General features: G+C 44.0%; 1 protein-coding gene across 4 annotated transcripts in view; it reads right to left on the reverse strand.

Moving 5' to 3' along the window:
• Positions 1-718: 718 nt before the first annotated feature.
• LOC110525190 (membrane-associated guanylate kinase, WW and PDZ domain-containing protein 2) overlaps positions 719-22,273 on the reverse strand; it is a 245,508-nt gene continuing 223,953 nt past the window's right edge. For 2 of the 4 annotated variants that reach the window (XM_021605194.2, XM_021605162.2), the window contains exons 17-21: positions 21,769-21,954; positions 4,327-4,660; positions 2,733-2,961; positions 2,131-2,274; positions 720-1,956 (exon numbers count right to left, since the gene is read on the reverse strand). In XM_021605194.2, the coding sequence (XP_021460869.2) occupies positions 1,798-1,956; positions 2,131-2,274; positions 2,733-2,961; positions 4,327-4,660; positions 21,769-21,954 (1,052 nt within the window). In that variant the 3' untranslated portion in view covers positions 720-1,797. Of the gene's footprint in view, positions 1,957-2,130; positions 2,275-2,732; positions 2,962-4,326; positions 4,661-21,768; positions 21,955-22,273 lie in introns of all 4 variants that reach the window. The other 2 variants (XM_036980672.1, XM_036980680.1) reach the window with 2 other exon arrangements.

Raw genomic sequence — 22,273 nt, forward strand, 5'->3', positions numbered from 1 at the left:
AATATTCCTTAGCCGGCCCACAAGAATGGAATGGTCTATCGTATCAAAAGCTTTGGCCAAGTCAATAAAAATAGCAGGACAATATTGCTTAGAATCAAGGGCAATGGTGACATCATTGAGGACCTTTAAGGTTGCAGTAGACAACAATACATCACACAAAGCAGCCACAACTGCTCAGAGTCTTTTAATGAAGAGATTGAGATTAAACTGTCCAGTTTGAGTATTTGTCGCAGCTCGTTCCAGTCGTTAGCTGCAGCCAACTGAAAAGACGAGCGACTCAGGGATGTGTGTGCTTTGGGAACCTTTAACAGAATGTGACTGGCAAAACGTGGAGGAAGAGGGCTGCAGTAGATATCTCAGATAGGGGGGAGTGAGGCCTAAAAGGGTTTGGTAAATAAGCATCAACCAATGGGTCAAGTTTAAGTTTAATCCAATTCTTTAGCACCTTGGACGCAGTAACTGCCTGCAGGGAGAAACTTTGTAGCGTGGCAGGGGAAAAACAGGGAGGAGCATCGGGGCTAGTCGCATTAGAAGGGGTGGGAGATGAGGAAATGTTGGACTGGCAAGGAGGCATGGCTGAGTGAAATAGGTATCCTGACTTAATGAAGTGGTGATTAAAAAGCTCAGCCGTGTGCTTCTTGTCAGTAACAAACATCAACATTAAGGGACATGGGCAGCTGTGAGGAGGAGGGTCTATTCTCCAGGTCTTTAAATGTTTTCCAGAACTTCTTGGGGTTAGACCCACAGAGAGAGACCAGCTCTTTAAAGAAACTAACTTTGTTCTTCCGGATAGCCTGAGTGCACTTATTTCTCATTTGGCTGAATGATAGCTAGTCTGCTTGAGTATGCGTGTGCCGAGCCTTTCGCCTAAGGCAATTCTTGAGGTAATTCTTAAGAGAGTGTGAACGATACTGAATGGGTGTAGACAAAGAAGAGCTCTCCAGTAGGTGTACCAAAACATTCAAGGCCATCTTCCCAAAAGTGAGGTTACAAGTTTATCAACTTCCAAAGCAGAATTACCTTCCCATTGTTTCTCATCTGTAGTGTATGATATACCATTTTCTATCTCTGAGTCTCTACTTTTATGCAATGTAAAAACACAATTTCAAATTTTGCTACATCAGACAGAATCGAGCCGGTAGGACACATATTTCCCTCAGATTGCACAGACTCAAAGAATTCAAAAACAAATCCAATTCTGTTAAACTCCCTATGGGTGAAATACCACAGTGTGCCAGAGCAGAAACCAGTGAAGAACAAACACGATTGTAAATACAACCCATATTTATGTTTATTTATTTTCCCTTTTTTACTTTAACTATTTGCACATCGTTACCACACTGTATTTAGCCATAATATCACATTTGAAATGTCTCTATTCTTTTGGAACTTTTGTGAGTGTAATGTTTACTGTTCATTATTTAATGTATATTTCACTTTTGTTTATTATCTATTTCACTTGGTTTGGCAATGTGAACATATGTTTCCCATGCCAATAAAGCACTTGAATTTTATTGAAACACAGACAGAGATAGCGACAGAGAGAGACAGAGACAGAGACAGAGAGAGAGAGAGAGAGAGTGAGAGAGAGAGAGAGAGAGAGAGGAGATAGAGAGAGTGAGCGATGATGGGAAACAAGAGAGACATTTTTTTTAGACTAGCACAAGAGAGAGATTGTCAACCAAAAAGAGATTGAGAAAGAAAGATATATGCACAAAGATATATTCTCTCTCTATAGAGAGAGAAAAATTATAAAGCGAGAGAGGGAAAGAGAGAGAAAAAAATTAAGATGGGGGTTTATTTGGGGGGAGACCCACCATACTCAGGCACTTGTCCCGTGCCTCTCTTTAGCAACAGTCTCACCCGCCTGCACCCCGCCTTGATCAACTCAATGGCCCGGGCATGAGTCATGTCCCGGGTACTGTCACCATTTATCTCAATGATTTGATCCCCCACCTGAGAGAGAGAAATAGCGAGAGGGATAGTGAGAGAAAAGAAACAAAGCCATAAAAAAGAGAGTAAAGATGGGACAGGATGAACAGAGACTTGTCAAATTATATGAAGTACCGCATTGCTATTGGGCAAGAATGTTGCTGTGTTGCAGTCAGGACAGGAAGTGATGTCCCTCACCCTCATTCTGCCATTGTGGATGGCTGGCCCATCCTCTGCAAGCCGCAAAACAAACAGATCCATCTTGTACTCCCGTCCCCCACGAATACTGAAGCCAAAACCCTTCACACTCTTCTCCAGCTCTACCGTGAAGTAGTCAAAGTTCTGTGCACAGCACACAACCAAGAAGCAGCATTCATAAAACAATATAGCCAATACATAGTCAACTTAGTCAACCTGTCTGTAGTCTGGGATGTGTAGTTTTACATGCTGTCTGTAATATGGGATTCTGGGTTATGTTGTCTTACCTGTGGTGTCCAGTAGAGGATTCTGGGATGTACAGACTTACCTGTGGTCTGAAGTCTGGGGGAAACTGCTCTAAAGGGAACTGTCTGTCCACTAAGTATTTTCTGAAATAGGGGATTCTCGGATATGTAGTCTCAACTGTGATGTTTAGTAGGGGATTCTAGGATGTGCAGTCTTATCTGTGGTCTGAAGTCCAGGGGGAACTGCACCAATGAAAGCTGTGCATATTTTGACTGTTTGTACTAGGGAATTCTGGAGTATGTAGTCGTACATATGGTGTGTACTGCAGTAATGCCTTCTGGGATGTGCAGTCTTACCTGTGGTCTGAAGTCAGGTGGAAACTGTGCAAGAGGGAACTGTGCAGCGAGTGTTGTCGAGTGTTGTCTGTAGTCGATGAGGGGAGGAGGGTGACGATAATCCAGTGTGGGCGGCTGCCGGTAATCAGCCACCGGAGGATGCCGGTAGTCGACAGGGGGCTGCCGGTAGTCGGTGAACGGAGGCTGGCGGATATCCGGTTTCACGTCCTGCCTGGCTTTCACCTCTGACCTGTAGACACCAAACAAATATGAGGTTGAGAAAGAGTGTGCGTATTCCCTATATAATGCAAGTGCATACACAAACACACAAGAACCCTTCACGGTGGCAGCTCTCTCTCTGGGTGTGACAGAGAACATAAGCCTTCCGCTTGGGCGCCATGTATTAAACACACACATCCGTAAATGTATACAAACATCCACAATCTTAGCATACGTTCACCTACCCTGCACACATACAACCCAAGTGCACGCTCTCGCTAATTGGAAAAGCATGCACACAGGCAGGCTCATGCACGTCACACACACACACACACACACACACACACACACACACACACACACACACACACACACACACACACACACACACACAAAATGCTATGTAATATCTCTGTCATTCCCAAACGGCACAGGAAAAGCATCCTCTTAACTGTAGTCGTAATGACTTAATGCGTAATGACGCATTCCTCCATCCTAACAGGAGATGATTGTGGACTACAGGAAAAGGAGGACTGAGCACATCCCCATTTTCACCGACGGGGCTGCAGTGGAGTAGGTTGCTAGCTTCAAGTTCCTTGGCGTCCACATTGCCAACAAACTGACATGGTCCAAGCAAACCAAGACAGTTGTGAAGAGGGCACGACAAAACCTATTCCCCCTCAGGAGACTGAAAAGATTTGGCATGGGTCCTCAGATCCTCAAAAGGTTCTTCAGCTGCACCAGAGAGCTTCCTGACGGGTTGCATCACTGCCTGGTATGGTAACTGCTCGGCCTCTGACCGCAAGCACTACTGAGGGTAGTGCGTATGGACCAATACATCACCAGGGCCAAGCTTCCTGCCATCCAGGACCTCTCTACCAGGTGGTGTCAGAGGATGGCCATAAAAATTGTCAAAGACCAGCCACCGTAGTCAGACTGTCCTCTCTGCTACCGCACCGCAAGCGGTACCGGAATCTAGGTCCAAGAGGCTTCTAAACAGCTTCTACCCACAAGCCATAAGACTCCTGAACATCTAATGAAATGGCTACCCAGACTATTTGCATTGTCCCCCCCCCCCCCCCCTCTTTTACGCCGCTGCTACTGTGTTATTATCTATGCATAGTCACTTTAATAACTCTACCTACATGTACATATAACCTCGACTAACCGGTGCCCCTGGACACTGACTCTGTACCGGTACCCCCTGTATATAGCCTCGAAATTGTTATTTAACTGCTGCTCCTTAATTATGTGTTACTTTTACTTCATACTTTTTAAAGTATTTTCCTAAACTGCAAACTGCATTGTTGGTTATGGGCTTGTAAGTAAGCATTTCAGTGTAAGGTCTACCTGTTCGGTGCATGTGACAAATAAAATTTGATTTGAATTGAAATACCTGCCGTCGTGGAGGTAGAGCGGGGGAGGGTGGCCGGGTGGCTGGGCGACCGGGCTCTGCTGGGTGCCTGCCGGGCTGGGCTGGGCGTCCGCTCCTGGGGTAGGCTGTGTGGCTGCTGCTGGTTCTTGGCCTGGCTGGTCTGGTGTTTGGCCGGGCAGAGCTGGTGGTGCTGGGCCTTCCTGGGTGGTGGTTGTTTGTCCCAGCTGGGCTGGTGCATGACCCGGCTGGGATGCTCCTTGGCTGGGCTGGTTGACTATGGGGCTTGGCTGGGCCTGGGGGCTGTGTTTCTGGGTCATGGGGCTCTGCTTATCTGAGCTGGGCCTCGAGTGGGGATCTAAGATGGAGAGATGGAGTTGTGTTTCACTATATTTGATCATTCCAATATATTGGTATCACTTCGCGGCAGAGGGATACATCTGAGATGAGGATTTACAGACTTACTCCCGTATACACTTGTGTCACGGCTGGGGTCCGCCCCTATATGTAGATCCCATGGCAGCGGCACACGCACTTTTTCATTTTCACGGCGGACGTCCATATGGTTTGAGGTACAAACTTTCTGAAGTTCGCTTGGTAAGTCACTGGTAAGTGTAATATCTTGCGTGGAAGTATACTCACTGGCTGTTTGTAGCCTGGAGCAGCTGGCCACATGGCCAGCCCCTCCTCTAGAGTGCTCCACTCGCTGCGCGCGGTTGATCTGTATCTTCCGCACGTGGTTTGTCGTGCTTGTTTCGTTAGCTGGAGCCTACATCCCTAAGTGGTGCAGCACCTGTGGGACAAGTTTGTGAGAGTGCAGGTGAACCTGTTTGCCTCCCTGGACAATGAACACTGCCCCCTGTGGTACTCCATTTTGGAGCCACCAGGGCCTCTGGGCTTGGATGCTCTGGCTCACGATTGGCCAGGGATGGAGCTTATGCATTCCCCCCTTTTCCTCTGATCCAGGCTGTGCTGGACAGGACCAGGATGGCAGAGCATCGTCTGCTTCTGGTGGCCCCATACTGGTCCAGAAAACTGGTTCAGCCTTCTCTTGTCACTGTTGTCTGGGACACCTTGGCACCTTCCCCTGAGACTGGACCTGCTGTCTTAGGTCGGGGGAACTCTCTGGCATCTGAGGCCGCACCGCCTCAGTCTGTGGACTTGGCCACTGAACGGCACCAATGGTCCATGCTAGGACTACAGGAGGGTGTAATGACCACCATACAGAGCGCAAGGGCGCTGATTACAACCGCGGCATACCAGTTGCGCTGACGGTTGTTCTGCTCTTGGTGCACTGGTATTGAGGTTGTGCCCGAGTCATGCGGGGTGCAGTATGTCCTCCAATACCTGCAGTCTCGCTTGGATGAGGGCTTGGCAGCCTCTACACTGAGAGGGTATTTGGCTGTTATATCTGCCTGTCATGCGGGGTGGATGGACAGGCCAGTGGGTCGCCATCCCTTGGTCTCCAGATTTATGAAGGGAGTTCGTCGCATGCGTCCAACTAAGACCTGATCAATGGCGATCTGGGGTCTATATATAGGGGCGGACCCCAGCCTTGACACAGGTTTACACGGGAGTAAATCTGGAAATCCTCACCTTTGACATTTCCCTCCGCTGCGGAGTGATACCAATATATTGGAGTGATCCACATAGCTCACATAACCGTGGTTACATATGTAACCTTCATTATCATGTGTGGCGTGCAGCAGGTCAGCCACCAGAGGGAGACTCATCAAGGCCTGGTGACAGATGGAGTCTACATCATGATGGCTCCCTCTGCTGGACGTGCCAGGTCTCGACGTGCCAGGTCTCCGGCCAGGGCTAATTGGGGCTGATTGTGTTTGGTGAGTAATCAAGGGGCTGATTGCTCACCAGCTGGACGAGTCCCGTAAAGCTGCCAGAAGGGCAGCACATGGGAGAGGGGACTGGGGGAAGAGAGGTTACTCCCGTATAGTTGTGCTCAGTGCCAGAGATAACGAAGGGAGCTCAGTTTTGTTCCCCCTAGGATACAGCAAGACCTCGGGGCCCAGAAGACGGTATCCTGGAGAAGATCTCCTGGAGGAGACCTATTATTTTATTTTTGGATGTTACTTGAATAGACACCCTTGAAACCAAGCTAATCCAACTCTGTCCATGTCTGATCTGTGTAAATGTCTTGACCAAACCCCCTGGTCTGCCACACATGGTAACAACAGAGTTTTTAAATTTTTAGTTTTTCCTCCCCAATTTTCGTGATATCCAATTGGTAGTTACAGTCTTATCCTATCGCTGCAACTCCCATACAGACTCGGTAGAGCGAAGGTCGAGAGCCATGCATCCCCCGAAACACGACCCTGCCAAGCCGCACTGCTTCTTTACACACTGCTCGTTTAACCCGGAAGCCAGCCTCACCAATGTGTCGGAGGAAAGGATTTATTTGTGAAGACATTAAGATATAAACGGGGGACATACATTAATATAATTCATGACTGTTTAAAACCTTTCTCATGCTTGGAGTCTTTACAGATTTGGCAAATATCGTGTGACATAAAACACTACCTTTCTTTCCTTACATTTTTGACTCAGATGTTTGTTGTTATTTCATATACTAAGCATTTACTAACAATTGAATTACACATTGACCTTGATCCTGTGAAATTCCAGGATATTGCTGTCAGACTCTTGTCCTGTATGGAGATCTCGGAAATGTACTGTAATCTCGTAACATTTCGTATCACCCTATGTTAGGGTGTGAAAACAGTTTTCATGGACACACATATCCAAAATAATGTATGTGATTGCAAATTCCAATGCTTCAAACAGAAAGAGTAAATATGATTAATTTAAAAAAATCGATACTGTCATTAAAAGGTTTCTTCAATAATGACGTATAATAGTTGTTTATGTGGGGACATTATTGCGCAGCATCAGCTGATTCTGGAAAGGAAAACATTTCTGAATGACAGTCAAATGATAAAGGGCTTGTGTGATACTGCACGTGATTTAACAACAGCCAAAGTGCTGGAACTAATGTTGATCTCGAGGATTGACAGAACATTTGTTTCTATGTTGTTATGTTGGTCAAAATAATTAGCCTATTTCATCGACAACATTAAATCAAGATTCCTGAGGTAAGACCCGAGTTAAAATGGAGCAATCGGGAATGTGAAAACAGTCTGTTTATTAGCTCTTAAAAAATTAAAAGTTGCTTGTTTTTTTATTTTTACATATAAAGCCAAAAAAAAACGTGATATTTTGACGCTCAAATATGTGTGGGGTTAAATGTGGAATGCCTGGTCAAGTGTACAGCCAACACTTCCTGTCCTTTCAAAGTAGGAGGTCATCCTTCTAACGCCATTCTATGAATCTATTATCTATTAATTAATTGATTAACCCCCTAAGGTTGATGTCTGCGCCCCCACGGAAATCTAGTTAGCGTTATAAAAAATCCCCATAAAAATCTGTCAGTTTAAGCTAGAGATCTGTTTTTTTGCATTTTAGACAGGGCTTAGACTCTAATGGGTTAATAACTGCCCATACCATATTGACTTATTAACTAACCATTGTTACTGTAAATGGTTAGCCTATCTGCCAACTTCTGTCTATGGCGTCCAAACAGTTTGGGCTACACAATACCCATACAGTGCCACAGTGCCAAGATAAGATTTCTCAATTTCTGCATAAGATGTAGTTTGTATTGGCTTATTAATGAACTGCTGTTACTGTAAATGGTTATCTAACTGATATACTATACTGTATCCTAGTTACCTAGTTAACCATGGTTAATCTTATTCAATTATGCTAAAGCCAAAACAACAGTATCGATTGCTAGATTAAAAATATGCCCTAGCTATAGTTAGCCAGTGGTTGCACATCTAACTAGCTGGAATGAAGCAATAGTAGACAAGTAAAAAATATAATTTCACTTTTTACAGCAGGTCTCCAGCCTCCAGACCTGTCTGATCAGCCTGATAGGGTGTCCAGCTTACACCTATGCAAATCAGAGTGTGTATAGCACTGGACTTAAACATCCAACCAATGCCTCAAGTGTCGTGCTGTAGGTCCACCACACACCTGAAGAGTTGTGGGGTCCCGTCCAGAAACAACCCCTACCCCTGGACACTTCTGGAAATCTAAAAATAATTGGACAGGTCTAAGCAATACTACCAAGTCTATAGGGATTTCGCTATACCTGCAATAACATCTGCTAAACACGTGTATGTGACCAATAAAATTTGATATCGGAGGGTAAGCTGGAGATTTCACCATGTCACCATCCAACAGTCTCTCTCAGATTTCCACAAGTGTCTCAAATCTGGGCAGTAGGGTCTAAGGGTGGTTTCTGAACAGGCCATGGTAGTATGGTATCTTAGTCATTCTGGCTGCTCAGTCATGATAGCTGTTAAATACTTGCTTCCTCTGTCCTTGGGAGAATCGCAATTGCATTTCCTTGATTTGTTGCATCCTCCCCCTCACCTTCTTCTCCAATGGGTTTTCAGGAGGAGGCAAGGAGAGCAGTTAGAAAATGTGGTTAGAAAACAGTGCAAGTGGTGGGCTATGCAAAGAGATGGGTGAAGTGACATGCCTTGCAAAATACTCATTAATAAATGTAAAGTCCCTAAACTCGGCTTCTTAGTCCCTAAAAGTCCCTAAACTGCTGATAGCCCATCAAGGGTCGATGGCTTCTTTTGTATTCCAATTTATTGCAAAGGCTGCTAAAACCATTTATACCTGGCCCACAGCCTTGTTGCGTACTTACAGTACAGTGCACTTTTACTCCATTCTCTGCCTGACTCTCAACAAATGCCACCAGATTATTATTTTTTATTGTAACATCTATTCCGTAACATTCCACAAGTAAATTTAGTAAATAAAATACATACATTAAATAGTCTTGAAAATATGTTAAATCTTTATTTATTTATTTTTTATCTGTGGATAGTAGCCGAGGCTTTATGGCTTCGCCATCAACTTGTAAATTTACTAGCCATCACCTGCGTATATTCAGTCATCACATATATTTTAAGAATATAATGTAATATAACAGAACATTTTTGTTACTCTTATAATACAAACCTTACAGTGTAACAACAGTTTTAGTAAGTAATAGGCTACATACAGTCCAGTTACAGCTTCTTCTGACAAAGTGAGCGAGTGGAACAGCGGAATAGCAAATTTTACAAAATTGATCTAAATTCAATCACCCTCTTTTTATTTCTCCTAATCATTCAGTTCATTCAAATTCAATGATAATACATTTTGTCAATCCCATTCAACAACTCCAAAACGCTTTGGCAAATGCTCCAAAGGGATAAACTGAAATAACATGATATAGGTTAATTAAATAATCGAAAGGAAAAATTTGATTATTTATTAGCCTAGTGGATATAAGTACGGTAGACATATCATGTGAATGAGGCCTCAGGTAAAATCATTGTCAAAGAGATATTGTTGATTGACAAACAAGTGCAGCCACCAGCCAGCCTTAGCTCGGACAGCACCTGACAGTCTGCACAGCGCGATATCAATCCAGAGCATATCGGACTGCTTCTCTCTACCATGTCACCGGATTCCGGCCACTCTGGATTATTACACCAGATCATCGCAGCTAGCTAGCTGCAAACAACTAACGCCTCTGTCCCGAAGCAAGCACCAGCTAGCCTTGAGCTAGCCTCGAGCTAGGCCCATATACCAGCTAATTCTAGGGCTACAATACCTCCATTGCTAACTGGCCTGGACCCTTTATTGTTGACACAGAGCCCCGACGATTCATCATGACTGGACTGCCAACGTGATCACCCGATGTGGTCTCAACAGGCTGTGTTCCCTGCTCGCCTAGCGTAGTAGTGACTACCAAACGGCACCCTGACTCACCTATTGCTGCTCTTTGACCCTATGATCACTCGGTTACACAGCTGATGCCCCCTGGACTGTTTCAATAACACGGTACCTTATTTTGTTTACCTGTTTCCCCAGCCTTGAACTAGGGTCCTGTATGTACCCAACTGACCAGCTCTGCCCATTTGTTGCCATTTACCCGTTGTTGTATTATCTCTCCTGATCAACACCTCTCTAATGCCAATATGCCTTGTCTACTGCCGTCTTGGCTAGTTCTTATTGTTTAATTTCCCTGTAGAGCCCTCAGTCCCCCTCAAAATGCCTTATTAAATGCCTCACAATGTCTCCTCCTCTGTTTCTATGGTGATATAGAGGTTAACCCAGGCCCTGTAGCCCCCAGTTCCACTCCTATTCCCCAGGCGCTATCATTTGTTGACTTCTGTAACCGTAAAGCCTTGGTTTGATGCATGTTAACATCAGCAGCCTCCTCCCTAAGTTTGTTTTATTCACTGCTTTAGCACACTCCGCCAACCCTGATGTCCTAGCCGTGTCTGAATCCTGACTTAGGAAGGCCACCAAAAATTCAGAAATTTAAATCCCCAACTACAACATTTTCCGCCAAGATATTTTATTTATTTTTATTTTTATTTCACCTTTATTTACTCAGGTAAGCTGGTTGAGAACAATTCTCATTTGCAACTGTGACCTGGCCAAGATAAACGCAAAGCAGTTCGACACATACAACAACACAGTTACATATGGAATAATCAAACATACAGTCAATAATACAGTAGAAAAAGTATATATACAGTATGTGCAAATGAGGTACGATAAGGGAGGTAAGGCAATAAATAGGCCATTAAACACTGGAATGTTAGGTGTGCAGAAGTTGAATGTGCAAGTAGAGATACTGGGGTGCAGAGGAGCAAGATAAATAAATAAATACAGTATGGGGATGAGGTAGTTGGAAGGGCTTTTTATAGAACTGCCAAAGGGGGTGGAGTTGAATCTACTGCAGCGATAGCCTGTAGAGTTCTGTCATGCTATCCAGGTCTGTTCCCAAACAGTTCGAGCTTCTACTTTTAAAAATCCACCTTTCCAGAAATAAGTCTCAATGTTGCCACTTTTAATAGACCCCCCTCAGCCCCCAGCTGTGACCTGGACACCATATGTGACTTAATTGCCCCCCATTTATCTTCAGAGTTTGTACTGTGAGGTGACCTAAACTTGTATATGCTTAACACCCCAGCTGTCCTACAATCTAAGCTAGATGCTCTCAATCTCACACAAATGATCAAGGAACCTACCAGGTACAACCCTAAATCCGTAAACACGTGCACCCTCATAGATATTATCTTGACCATCCTGCCCTCTAAATACACCTCTGCTGTCTTCATCCAGGATCTCAGCGATCACTGCCTCATTGCCTGCATTCGTAATGGGACCGCAGTCAAAAGACCACCCCTCATCACTGTCAAATGCTGCCAGAATAACAACCTATCCCTCAATGTAACCAAGACTAAGGAGATGATTGTGGACTACAGGAAAAGGAGGACAGAGAACGCCCCCAATGTCATTGATGGGGCTGTAGTGGAGCAGGCTGAGAGCTTCAAGTTCCTTGGTGTCCACATCACCAACAAACTAGAATGGTCCAAACACACCAAGACAGTTGTGAAGAGGGCACGACAAAGCCTAATCCCCCTCAGGAATCTAAAAAGATTTGGCCCCTCCTTTACGCAACTGCGACTCTCTGTTCATCAGAAAAAAATAGTCACTTTAACCATATCTACACGTACATACTACCTCAATCAGCTCGACTAACTGTATGTAGCCTCGCTACTATTTTTCACCGTCTATTTTACTGTTGTTTTCATTTCTTTACTAACCTATTGTTCACCTAATACCTTTTTTCACTGTTGGTTAGAGCCTGTAAGTAAGCATTTCACTGTTGTATTCGGCGAACTTGACAAATAAACTTTGATTTGATTTAAAATACTTCAGCGAGCAGGCCTTTCTCTAATCGACCTGGCCCGGGTATCCTGAAAGGATATTGACCTCATTCCATCAGAAGAGGATGCCTGGTTATTCTTTAAAAGTTCTTTCCTCACCATCTTAAATAAGCATGCCCCATTCAAAAAATGTAGAACTAAGAACAGATATAGCCCTTGGTTAACTCCAGACTTGACTGCCCTTGACCAGCACAAAAACATCCTGTGACGTACTGCATTAGCATCGAATAGCCCCCGCGATATGCACATTTTCAGGGAAGTTAGGAACAAATATACACAGGCAGTAAGGAAAGCAAAGGCTAGCTTTTTCAAACATACATTTGCATCCTGTAGCATAAACTCCAAAAAGTTCTGGGACACTGTAGTCCAAGGAAAATAAGAGCACCTCATCCCAGCTGCACACTGCACTGAGGCTAGGAAATACTGTCACCACCAATAAATTTACAATAATCGAGAATTTCAATAAGCATTTTTCTACAGCTGGCCTTGCTTCCCACCTGGCTACCCCTACCCCGGTCAACAGCTCTGCACCCCCCACAGCAACTTGCCCAAGCCTCCCTATCAGCCACGCTCAATGTCCTAAAATACATCATAAACGCCATCGATAAAAGACAATACTGTGCAGCCGTCTTCATCAAGCTTTCGACTGTCAATCACCACATTCTTATTGGCAGACTCAACAGCCTTGTTTTCTCAAATGACTGCCTCGCCTGGTTCACCAACTACTTCTCAGATAGAGTTCAGTGTGTCAAATCGGATGGAATGTTGTCCGGACCTCTGGCAGTCTCTATGGGGGTGCCACAAGGTTAAATTCTTGGGCAGTCTTTTCTCTGTACACATCAATGATGTCACTCTTGCAGCTGGTGATTCTCTGATCCACCTTCATGCAGATGACACCATTCTGTATACTTCTGGCCTTTCTTTGGATACTTTGTTAAACCTCCAGACGAGCTTCAATGCCATACAACACTCCTTCCGTGGCCTCCAACTGCTCTTAAATGCATGTAAAACTAAATGCATGCTCTCAACCGATCGCTGCCCGCACCCACCCACCCGTCTAGCATCACTACTCTGGACGGTTCGGACTTAGAATATGTGGAAAATTACAAATACCGAGGTGTCAGGTTAGACTGTAAACTCTCCTTCCAGACTCACATTAAGCATCTCCAATCCAAAATTAAATCTAGAAACGGCATCCTATTTCACAACAAAGCATCCTTCACTCATGCTGCCAAACATACCCTCGTAAAACTGACTATCGTACCGATCCTTGACTTCGGCGATGTCATTTACAAAATAGCCTCCAACACTCTACTCAGCAAATTGGATGTAGTCTATCACAGTGCCATTCACTTTGTCACTAAAGCACCATATACTACCCACCACTGTGACCTGTATGCTCTCGTTGGCTGGCCCTCGCTTCATATTCGTCAGCAAACCCACTGGCTCCAGGTCCTCTATGAGTCTTTGCTAGGTAAAGCCCAGCCTCATCTCAGCTCACTGGTCACCATAGCAGCACCCACCCGTAGTATGAGCTCCAGCAGGTATTTCTCACTGGTCATCCCCAAAGGCAGCTCCTCGTTTGGCCGCCTTTCCTTCCAGTTCTCTGCTACCAATGATTGGAACGAAATGCAAAAATAACTGACGCTGGAGTCTTATATCTCCCTAACTTTAAGCATCAGCTGTCAGAGCAGCTTACCGATCATTGAACCTGTACACAGCCCATCTGTAAATAGCCCACCCAACTACCTCATCCCCATATTGTTATTTATTGTTTTGCTCCTTTGCACCCAGTATCTCTACTTGCACATACATCTTTTGCAAATCTATCACTCCAGTGTTTATTTGCTAAATTGCAATTATTTCACCACCATGGCCTATTTCTTACCTTACCTCCTTACACCATGTGCACACACTGTATATAGACTTGTGTTATTGACTGTACGTTTGTTTAACTGAGAAGTTGTTTGTGTTGCACTGCTTTGCTTTATCTTGGCCAGGTCGCAGATGTAAATGAGAACTTGTTCTCAACTGGCCTACCTGGCTAAATATAGGTTAAATAATTTTTAAAAATAAAATAGATTACAATGTTATTTTTCTGCCTGTTTGGAACACAATTAACCAAATTGTAAAGCCTTTAATACAGCACAACAAAGTTCCAAAACAGACAGATTTGTTAAATGGTTTTATCCTACATTTTGCGGATGCATAAGGCTTGGTGATCACAGAATCAGTAGGATATATAAAAAAAACACCCAAATAGGAACAGAAGCATAGGGCTGAGTGACTCACTCATTCCTGGACTTCGTTCCAAATAAGTTATATAATAATGCAGGGTTAGAGACTCATTCTTTATGATTTTCTTTAGTATACACAGTCTCTCCTCTTGTTACAGCTCATTCCGTTGGAATTATGTGGATTATAATAAATTGATAAACAGTGCATTCGGAAAGTATTCAAACCCATTTACTTTTTCCACATTTTGTTACTTTACAGCCTTATAAAATTGATGAAATTTTCCACATCAATCTATACACAATAGCCCATACTGACAAAGAGAAAACAGGTTTTTAGAAGTGTGTGCGAATAAAAAAACAGAAGTACATTATTTATATAGGTATTCAGACCCTTTGCTATGAGACTCGAAATTGAGCCCAGGTGCATCCTGTTTCCATTGATCATCCTTGAGGTGTTTATACAACTTGATTGGAGTCCACCTGAGGTAAATTCAATTGATTGGACATGATTTGGAAAGGCACACCTGTCTATATAAGGTCCCACAGTTGACAGTGCATGTCAGAGCAAAAACTAAGCCATGAGGTCGGGGGAATTGTGTGTAGAGGTCTGAGACAGGATTGTGTCAAGGCACAGATCTGGGGAAGGATACCAAAACATTTACGCAGCATTGAAGGTCCCCAAGAACACAGTGGCCTCCATCATTCTTAAATGGAACTAGTTTGGATCCACAAAGACTCTTACTAGAGCTGGCCGCTCAGCCAAGCTGAGCAATAGAGGGAGAGGGCCTTGGGCGGGAATTTGACTCTGACAGAGTTCCAGAGTTCCTCTGTTGAGATGGGGAAAACCTTCCAGAAGGACATCCATCTCTGCAGCACTCCACCAATCAGGCCTTTATGGTAGAGTGGCCAGATGGAAGCCACTCCTCAAAAGGCACATGTAAAAGGCAGCCCACTTGGACTCTCAGACCATGAGAAACAAGATTCTCTAGTCTGATAAAACCAAGATTGAGCTCTTTGGCCTGAATGCCAAGCATCATGTCTGTAGGAAACCTGGCATCTTCCCTGCAGTGAAGGTGGCAGCATCATGCTCTGGGGATGTTTTTCAGCGGCAGTGACTGGGAGACTAGTCAGGATCAAGAGAAAGATGAACGGAGAAAAGTACTGAGAGATCTTTGCTAAAAACCTGCTCCAGAGCGCTCTGGACCTCAGACTGGGGCGAAGGTTCACCTTCCAGAAGGACAACAACCCTAAGCACACAGCCAATACAGCGCAGAAGTGGCTTTGAGACAAGTCTCTGAATGTCCTTGAGTTGCCCAGCCAGAGCCCAGACTTGAACCTGATCAAACGTCTAAAATAGCTGTTCAGCGATGTTCCCCATCTAACCTGACAGAGCTTGAGAGGAACTTCAGAGAAGAATGGGAGAAACCCCCCAAATACAGGTGTGCCAGGCTTGTAGCGTCATACCCAAGAAGACTTGAGACTGTAATGACTGCCAAAGGTGCTTCAACAAAGTTCTGAATAAAGGGTCTGAATTCTTACCTGAATGTGTTTTCAATGTTAAAAAAAAATGTAAAAATGTGTTTTGCTTTGTCATTAAGGGGTATTGTATGTAAATTGATGAGGGAATTTAATTGATGAGGCGATTGATGAGGCGATTTAATCCATTTTAGAAAAAGGCTGTAACGTAACACAATGTAAAAAATGTCAAGGGGTCTGAATACTTTTCCGAATGCACTGTATATGAACAGCGTGATGTGTAAATCTGGCTTCTCTCTGCTATCTACATGATCTATCATCAATGCTCAGGGTGGGGACAGATAGCTCATCTCAGTAAGAGCGCAGTTCATCTCATTTAGGTAACGTCTTTTTCTTGTGACGGGTAGGCCTACATTTGCTGCAGTATAGCCTATACTGCACTATTAGAAAAAAAGGCTGCTATCTACAACCAAAAGGGGTTATTTTGCTTTCCCCATAGAAGAACCCTTTGAAGAACCCATTTTGCTTCCAGGTATAACCCTTTTGGTTCCAGGTAGAACCCTTTCCACAGAGGGTTCTACATGGAACTGAAAATAGTTATGTCTGGAACGTAAAAGGGTTCTTCAATGAGGACAGCCACAGAACCCTTTTGGAACCCTTTTTTCTACGAGTGTACTAATTTACACATCTCCATCTGGCTTTTGGGGTCACTGTATTTGTTTTATTGTAAAGAAGATTCTTTAATTGTAGCTGCAGCAATTTTAAACAGCTACTAACTTGCGTATCTTTGCATTAAATCAGTGCATACACGAGCACTCTCTCCACTTCCATTCAACTTGCATCCAAAATAGATGATCCTGTTCAAGGATTATATACAGTGCCAGTCAAAAGTTTGGACACACCTACTTAGTCAAGGGTTTTATTTTTTACTACTTTCTACATTGTAGTATAATGAGTATGATGGGAAACAGTGCTGGTTTCAAGCGCAGGACGCAGCAGAAGTTTATCGGTAAAGGACCACAGGAGGAGGCAGGTAGCCTGTTCCAGGCACAGGCAGAAGGTCATACACAGCGACTCCAAAAAGGTAACAGTACAGGCAGGGAAAAGTCTAATAACGTAGTCTGGGAGAGCAAGCAAGAGTGATGACAGGGAATCTGATAGGCAAAAGTACTGGCAAAAAGGCCTCGTTAGTGAGGATGGCCAAAAACTACGATACACTCGAGGACTAATATGGAAATAAACAGAGCTCCGAATAGAACATGTATCAAAACAAACAAAGAACTGAACTAAATAGTGTGTAAATTACATACAGGTGTGAACAAGTGATCAGAATTCAGGTGATTGGGATCTGGAGAGTGAGCTGCGTTCAGGGGATCTATGCGTTTGAGGGTGTGTGTTGGAAACAGATGTTACATGTAGAATAATACAGAAGACATCAATACTATGAAATAACACATATGGAAACATGTAGTAACCAAAAAAGTGTTAAACAAATGAAAATATTTGTTATATTTGAGATTCTTCAAATAGCCACCACTGTTACTACCGGCCCCGACATAGATTGTCGCCTCACTTCGCGTTCCTTGGAAACTAGGCAGTATTTCGTTTTTTTACGTGTTATTTATTACACTGGTACCCCAGGTAATCTTAGGTTTTATTACATACAGTCGGGAGGAACTACTGGATATAAGAGCAAAGTCAACTCACCATCATTATGACCAGGAATTAGACTTTCCCGAAGCGGATCCTGTGTTTTGCCCACCACCCGAGACAATGGATCGGATCCCAGCAAGCGAACCAATAGAACAACGCCGTAAAAGGGGCTGACCACAACTCCATTTGGTTGCTTCCAGCCTATAGACAGAAACTAAAACAGGAGCTCCCGCGCTCAGGTCTGTTCAACGCTGGTCCGACCAATCTGATTCCACGCTTCAAGATTGCTTCGACCACGTGGATTGGGATATGTTCCGCATTGCGTCAAACAACAACATTGACGAATACGCTGATTCGGTGAGCGAGTTCATTAGCAAGTGCATTGGCGATGTCGTACCCACAGCACCTATTAAAACATTCCCCAACCAGACACCGTGGATTGATGGTAGCATTCGCGCGAAACTGAAAGTGCGAACCACTGCTTTTAACCAGGGCAAGGTGACCGGAAACATGACCAAATACAAACAGTGTAGTTATTCCCTCCGCAAGGCAATCAAACAAGCTAAGCGTCAGTATAGAGACAAAGTAGAGTCGCAATTCAACGGCTCAGACACGAGAGGTATGTTGCAGAGTCTACAGTCAATCACGGATTACAAAAAGAAAACCAGCCCCGTCGCGGACCAGGATGTCTTGCTCCCAGATTGACTAAACAACATCTTTACTCACTTCCGGTCACCTTACCCAGTGCCACTGACACGACCCGCTACCAAAACCATTCGGACTCTCCTTCACTGCAGCCGACATGAGCAAAACATTTAAACGTGTTAACCCTCGCAAGGCTGCAGGCCCAGATGGCATACCCAGCCGTGTCCACAGAGCATGGGCAGACCAGCTGGCTGGTGTGTTTACGGACATATTTAATCAAACCTTATCCCAGTCTGCTGTTCCCACATGCTTCAAGAGAGCTACCATTGTTCCTTTTCCCAAGAAAGCTAAGGTAACTGAGCTAAATGACTACCGCCCCGTAGCACTCACTTCCGTCATCATGAAGTGCTTTGAGAGACAAGTCAAGGACCATATCACCTCCACCCTAGACCCACTCCAATTTGCTTACCGCCCCAATAGGTCCATAGACGATGCAATCACAACCACACTGCACACTGCCCTAACCCATCTGGACAAGAGGAATACCTATGTGAGAATGCCGTTCATCGACTACAGCTCAGCATTTAACACCATAGTACCCTCCAAACTCGTCATCAAGCTCGAGACCCTGGGTCTCGACCCCGCCCTGTGCAACTGGGTACTGGACTTCCTGACGGGCCGCCCCCAGGTGGTGTGGGTAGGTAACAACATCTCCACCCCGCTGATCCTCAACACTGGGGCCCCACAAGGGTGCGTTCTGAGCCCTCTCCTGTACTCCCTGTCCACCCACGACTGCTTGGCCATGCACGCCTCCAACTCAATCATCAAGTTTGCAGATGACACTACAGTGGTAGGCTTGATTACCAACAACGACGAGACAGCCTACAGGGAGGTGGTGAGGGCCCTCGGAGTGTGGTGTCAGGAAAATAATCTCACACTCATCTCTCAAAAGAGATGATCGTGGACTTCAGGAAACAGCAGAGGGAGCACCCCCTATCCACATCGACGGGACAGTAGTGGAGGGTAGAAAGTTAAGTTCCTCGGCGTACACATTACGGACAAACTGAATTGGGCCACCCACACAGACAGTGTGGTGAACCTCAGGAGGCTGAAGAAATTTGGCTTGAAACCAAAAGCACTCACAAACTTTTACAGATGCACAATCGAGAGCATCCTGTTGGGCTGTATCACCGCCTGGTACGGCGGTGGGCTCTGCCCAAAACTGTAAGGCTCTCCAGAAGGTAGTGAGGTCTGCACAACGCATCACCGGGGGCAAACTACCTGCCCTCCAATCTTTATGTAATACATGTATCACTAGGGGCGGCAGGGTAGCCTAGTTGTTAGAGTGTTGACAAGGTACAAATCTGTCGTTCTGCCCCTGAACAGGCACTGTTCCTAGGCCGTCATTGAAAATAAGAATTTGTTCTTAACTGACTTGCCTAGTTAAATAAAGGAAAAATTTAAACAAATAGCCACTTTAAACAAAGCCACTTAAAACGTTTTATGGCTGCAGGGGCAATATTGAGTAGCTTGGATGAAAAGGTGCCCATTGTAAACGGCCAGCTCCTCAGTCGCTAATATATGCATATTATTATTAGTATTGGATAGAAAACACTCTGAAGTTTCTAAAACTGTTTGAATTATGTCTATGAGTATAACAGAACTCATATAGCAGGCAAAAACCTGAGAAATTCCACTTCCTGTTTTTTTTCTGGGGGTGGCAGATCTTCAACCAAGCTCTCATTGAAATTACAGCGAGATATGGATGAGTTTTCACTTCCTACGCCTTCCACTAGATGTCAATAGAACTTTGTCTGATGACTAATGTGAAGGGGGGTCGAATGATACAGGAAACGAGTTGACCATGCATTCACTATGCACGTTCACAGGGGAAGCACCTGCGTTCCACCGCTCATTTGAAATCATTCTAATTCTCCGGTTGGAATGTTATTCAAGATATATGTAAACAACATTCTAAAGATTGATTCAGTACATCATTTGACATGTTTCTACTGACTGTTACGGAACATTTGGACATTTTGTTACGTTATAGTGGACGCACTGTGACTTTGGAATTGTTTACCAAACGCGCTAACCAAAGTAAGCTAATTAGACATAATTAACGGACATTTTCGAACAAATCAAGCATTTATTGTGGACCTGGGATTCCTAGAACTGCATTCTGATGAAGTTCATCAAAGGTAAGGAAACATTTATCATGTATTTTCTGGTTTCTGTTGACTCCAACATGGCGGCTAATTTGTCTTCTGTTCTGAGCGCCGTCTCAGATTATTGCATATGTTGCTTTTTCCATAAACTTTTTTTGAAATCTGACACAGCGGTTGCATTAAGGAGAGGTATATCTATAATTCCATGTGTATAACTTGTATTATCATCTACAAGTATGACAAGTATTTCTGTTGAAACGATGTGGCTATGCAAAATCACTAGATGTTTTTGGAACTAGTGAATCTAAATAGCCAATGTAAACTCAGATTTTTTTTATATAAATATGAACTTTATCAAACAAAACATGCATGTATTGTGTAACACGAAGTCCTATGAGTGTCATCTGATGGAGATAATTCAAGGTTAGTGATTCATTTTATCTTTATTTCTGCTTTTTGTGAATGCTATATTTCGCTGGAAAATGGCTGTGCTTATTGTGGTTTGGTGGAGACCTAACATAATTGTTTGTAGTGCTTTCACTGAAAAGCCTATTTGTAATCGGACACTTTGGTGGGATTAACAACAAGATTACCTTTAAAGTGATATAAAACACATGTATGTTTTAGGAATTGTAATGATGAGATTTCTGTGGTTTGAATTTGGCGCCCTCTATTTTCACTGGTAGTTGTCATATCGATCCCGGTATTGGGATTGCAGCCATAACAAGTTAATATAATGTTTACATACCCTACATTACTCATCTCATATGTATATACTGTGCTCGATACCATCTACTGCATCTTGCCTATGCCGATCTGTAGCATCACTCATTCATATATCTTTATGTACATATTCTTCATCCCTTTATACTTGTGTGTATAAGGTAGCTGTTGTGAAATTGTTAGGTTAGATTACTCGTTGGTTATTACTGCATTGTCGGAACTAGAAGCAAAAGCATTTCGCTATACTTGCATTAACATCTGCTAACCATGTGTATGTGACAAATAAAATTTGATTTGATTTGATTTGCCTTGATGACAGCTTTGCACACGTAATTGGTTCTTTCTTTTGTTGTTACAGGAGCAAAATGCAATTATTTTATCAAAATGTATAAATGCTCGAGTCTGTTGAATAATGTATAATTTGAATAGCGAGTCCAGCTTAACCTACTCAAGAGAAGTAGGGGTCAGCATAATGATAATAAGCCAGAGGCATACTGTAGTCTGGACCATCTAGAGACAGCAATTTCTGGTCATTCCATGTGAGTACTCACTCTTTCTTTAGATATCTCTTCCACTCACTGCTACTCTCCCTCTCTCTCTATCCCTCCCTCCCTCACGCCATCCCTCTTCTCTCCTCTCTCTCTCATATCCTCTGACTCCCTCCCTCCCTATTCTCTGCTCTCTCTCCCTCTCTCCTTCTCTCCCTCCCTACGCTCTCTCTAATTTTCTCTGACTCACCTTCCTCCGGTATGATGTGCAGGGTGACGATGAGTCCGGCGTCTTTGATGAGCTTGACGATGTCGGCGTGGGGCATGCTGATGATGGACTGCCCGTTGACGGCCAGGATCCGGTCGCCAACCTTCAGGCAGCCAAAGCGATCCGCTGGGCTGCCCTCAATGATACGCCCAATCTTGTGGGGCACAGCTAGTACGGGGAGTAGAATCAATGTTTTGGCAAATGTGCATAAACTTGTCAAGTGCTGGACAGAAAATAAATTGTAACTGAAAGTATTGCCCGCAAATCTGCCCCCTGGTGGTTTATTGAGATGCACACACAAACAAGAATGTTTTGATCCCACTGGGTAGTTGAAGAACATCCCAGTGGGACTGAAATGTTGTCTTGCGTGTTTCTCAACAAACCACTGTGGGAGCATATTACAGAATAAACATTTTAACGTCTGTTGGTCTCGAATCACTCCCTATCGCTACCCCAGGGTTTCCCAAACTCGGTCCTGGGGATCCCA

The sequence above is a fragment of the Oncorhynchus mykiss genome, chromosome 1 (assembly GCF_013265735.2).
Source record: "Oncorhynchus mykiss isolate Arlee chromosome 1, USDA_OmykA_1.1, whole genome shotgun sequence".
NCBI classification, from domain to species: domain Eukaryota; kingdom Metazoa; phylum Chordata; class Actinopteri; order Salmoniformes; family Salmonidae; genus Oncorhynchus; species Oncorhynchus mykiss.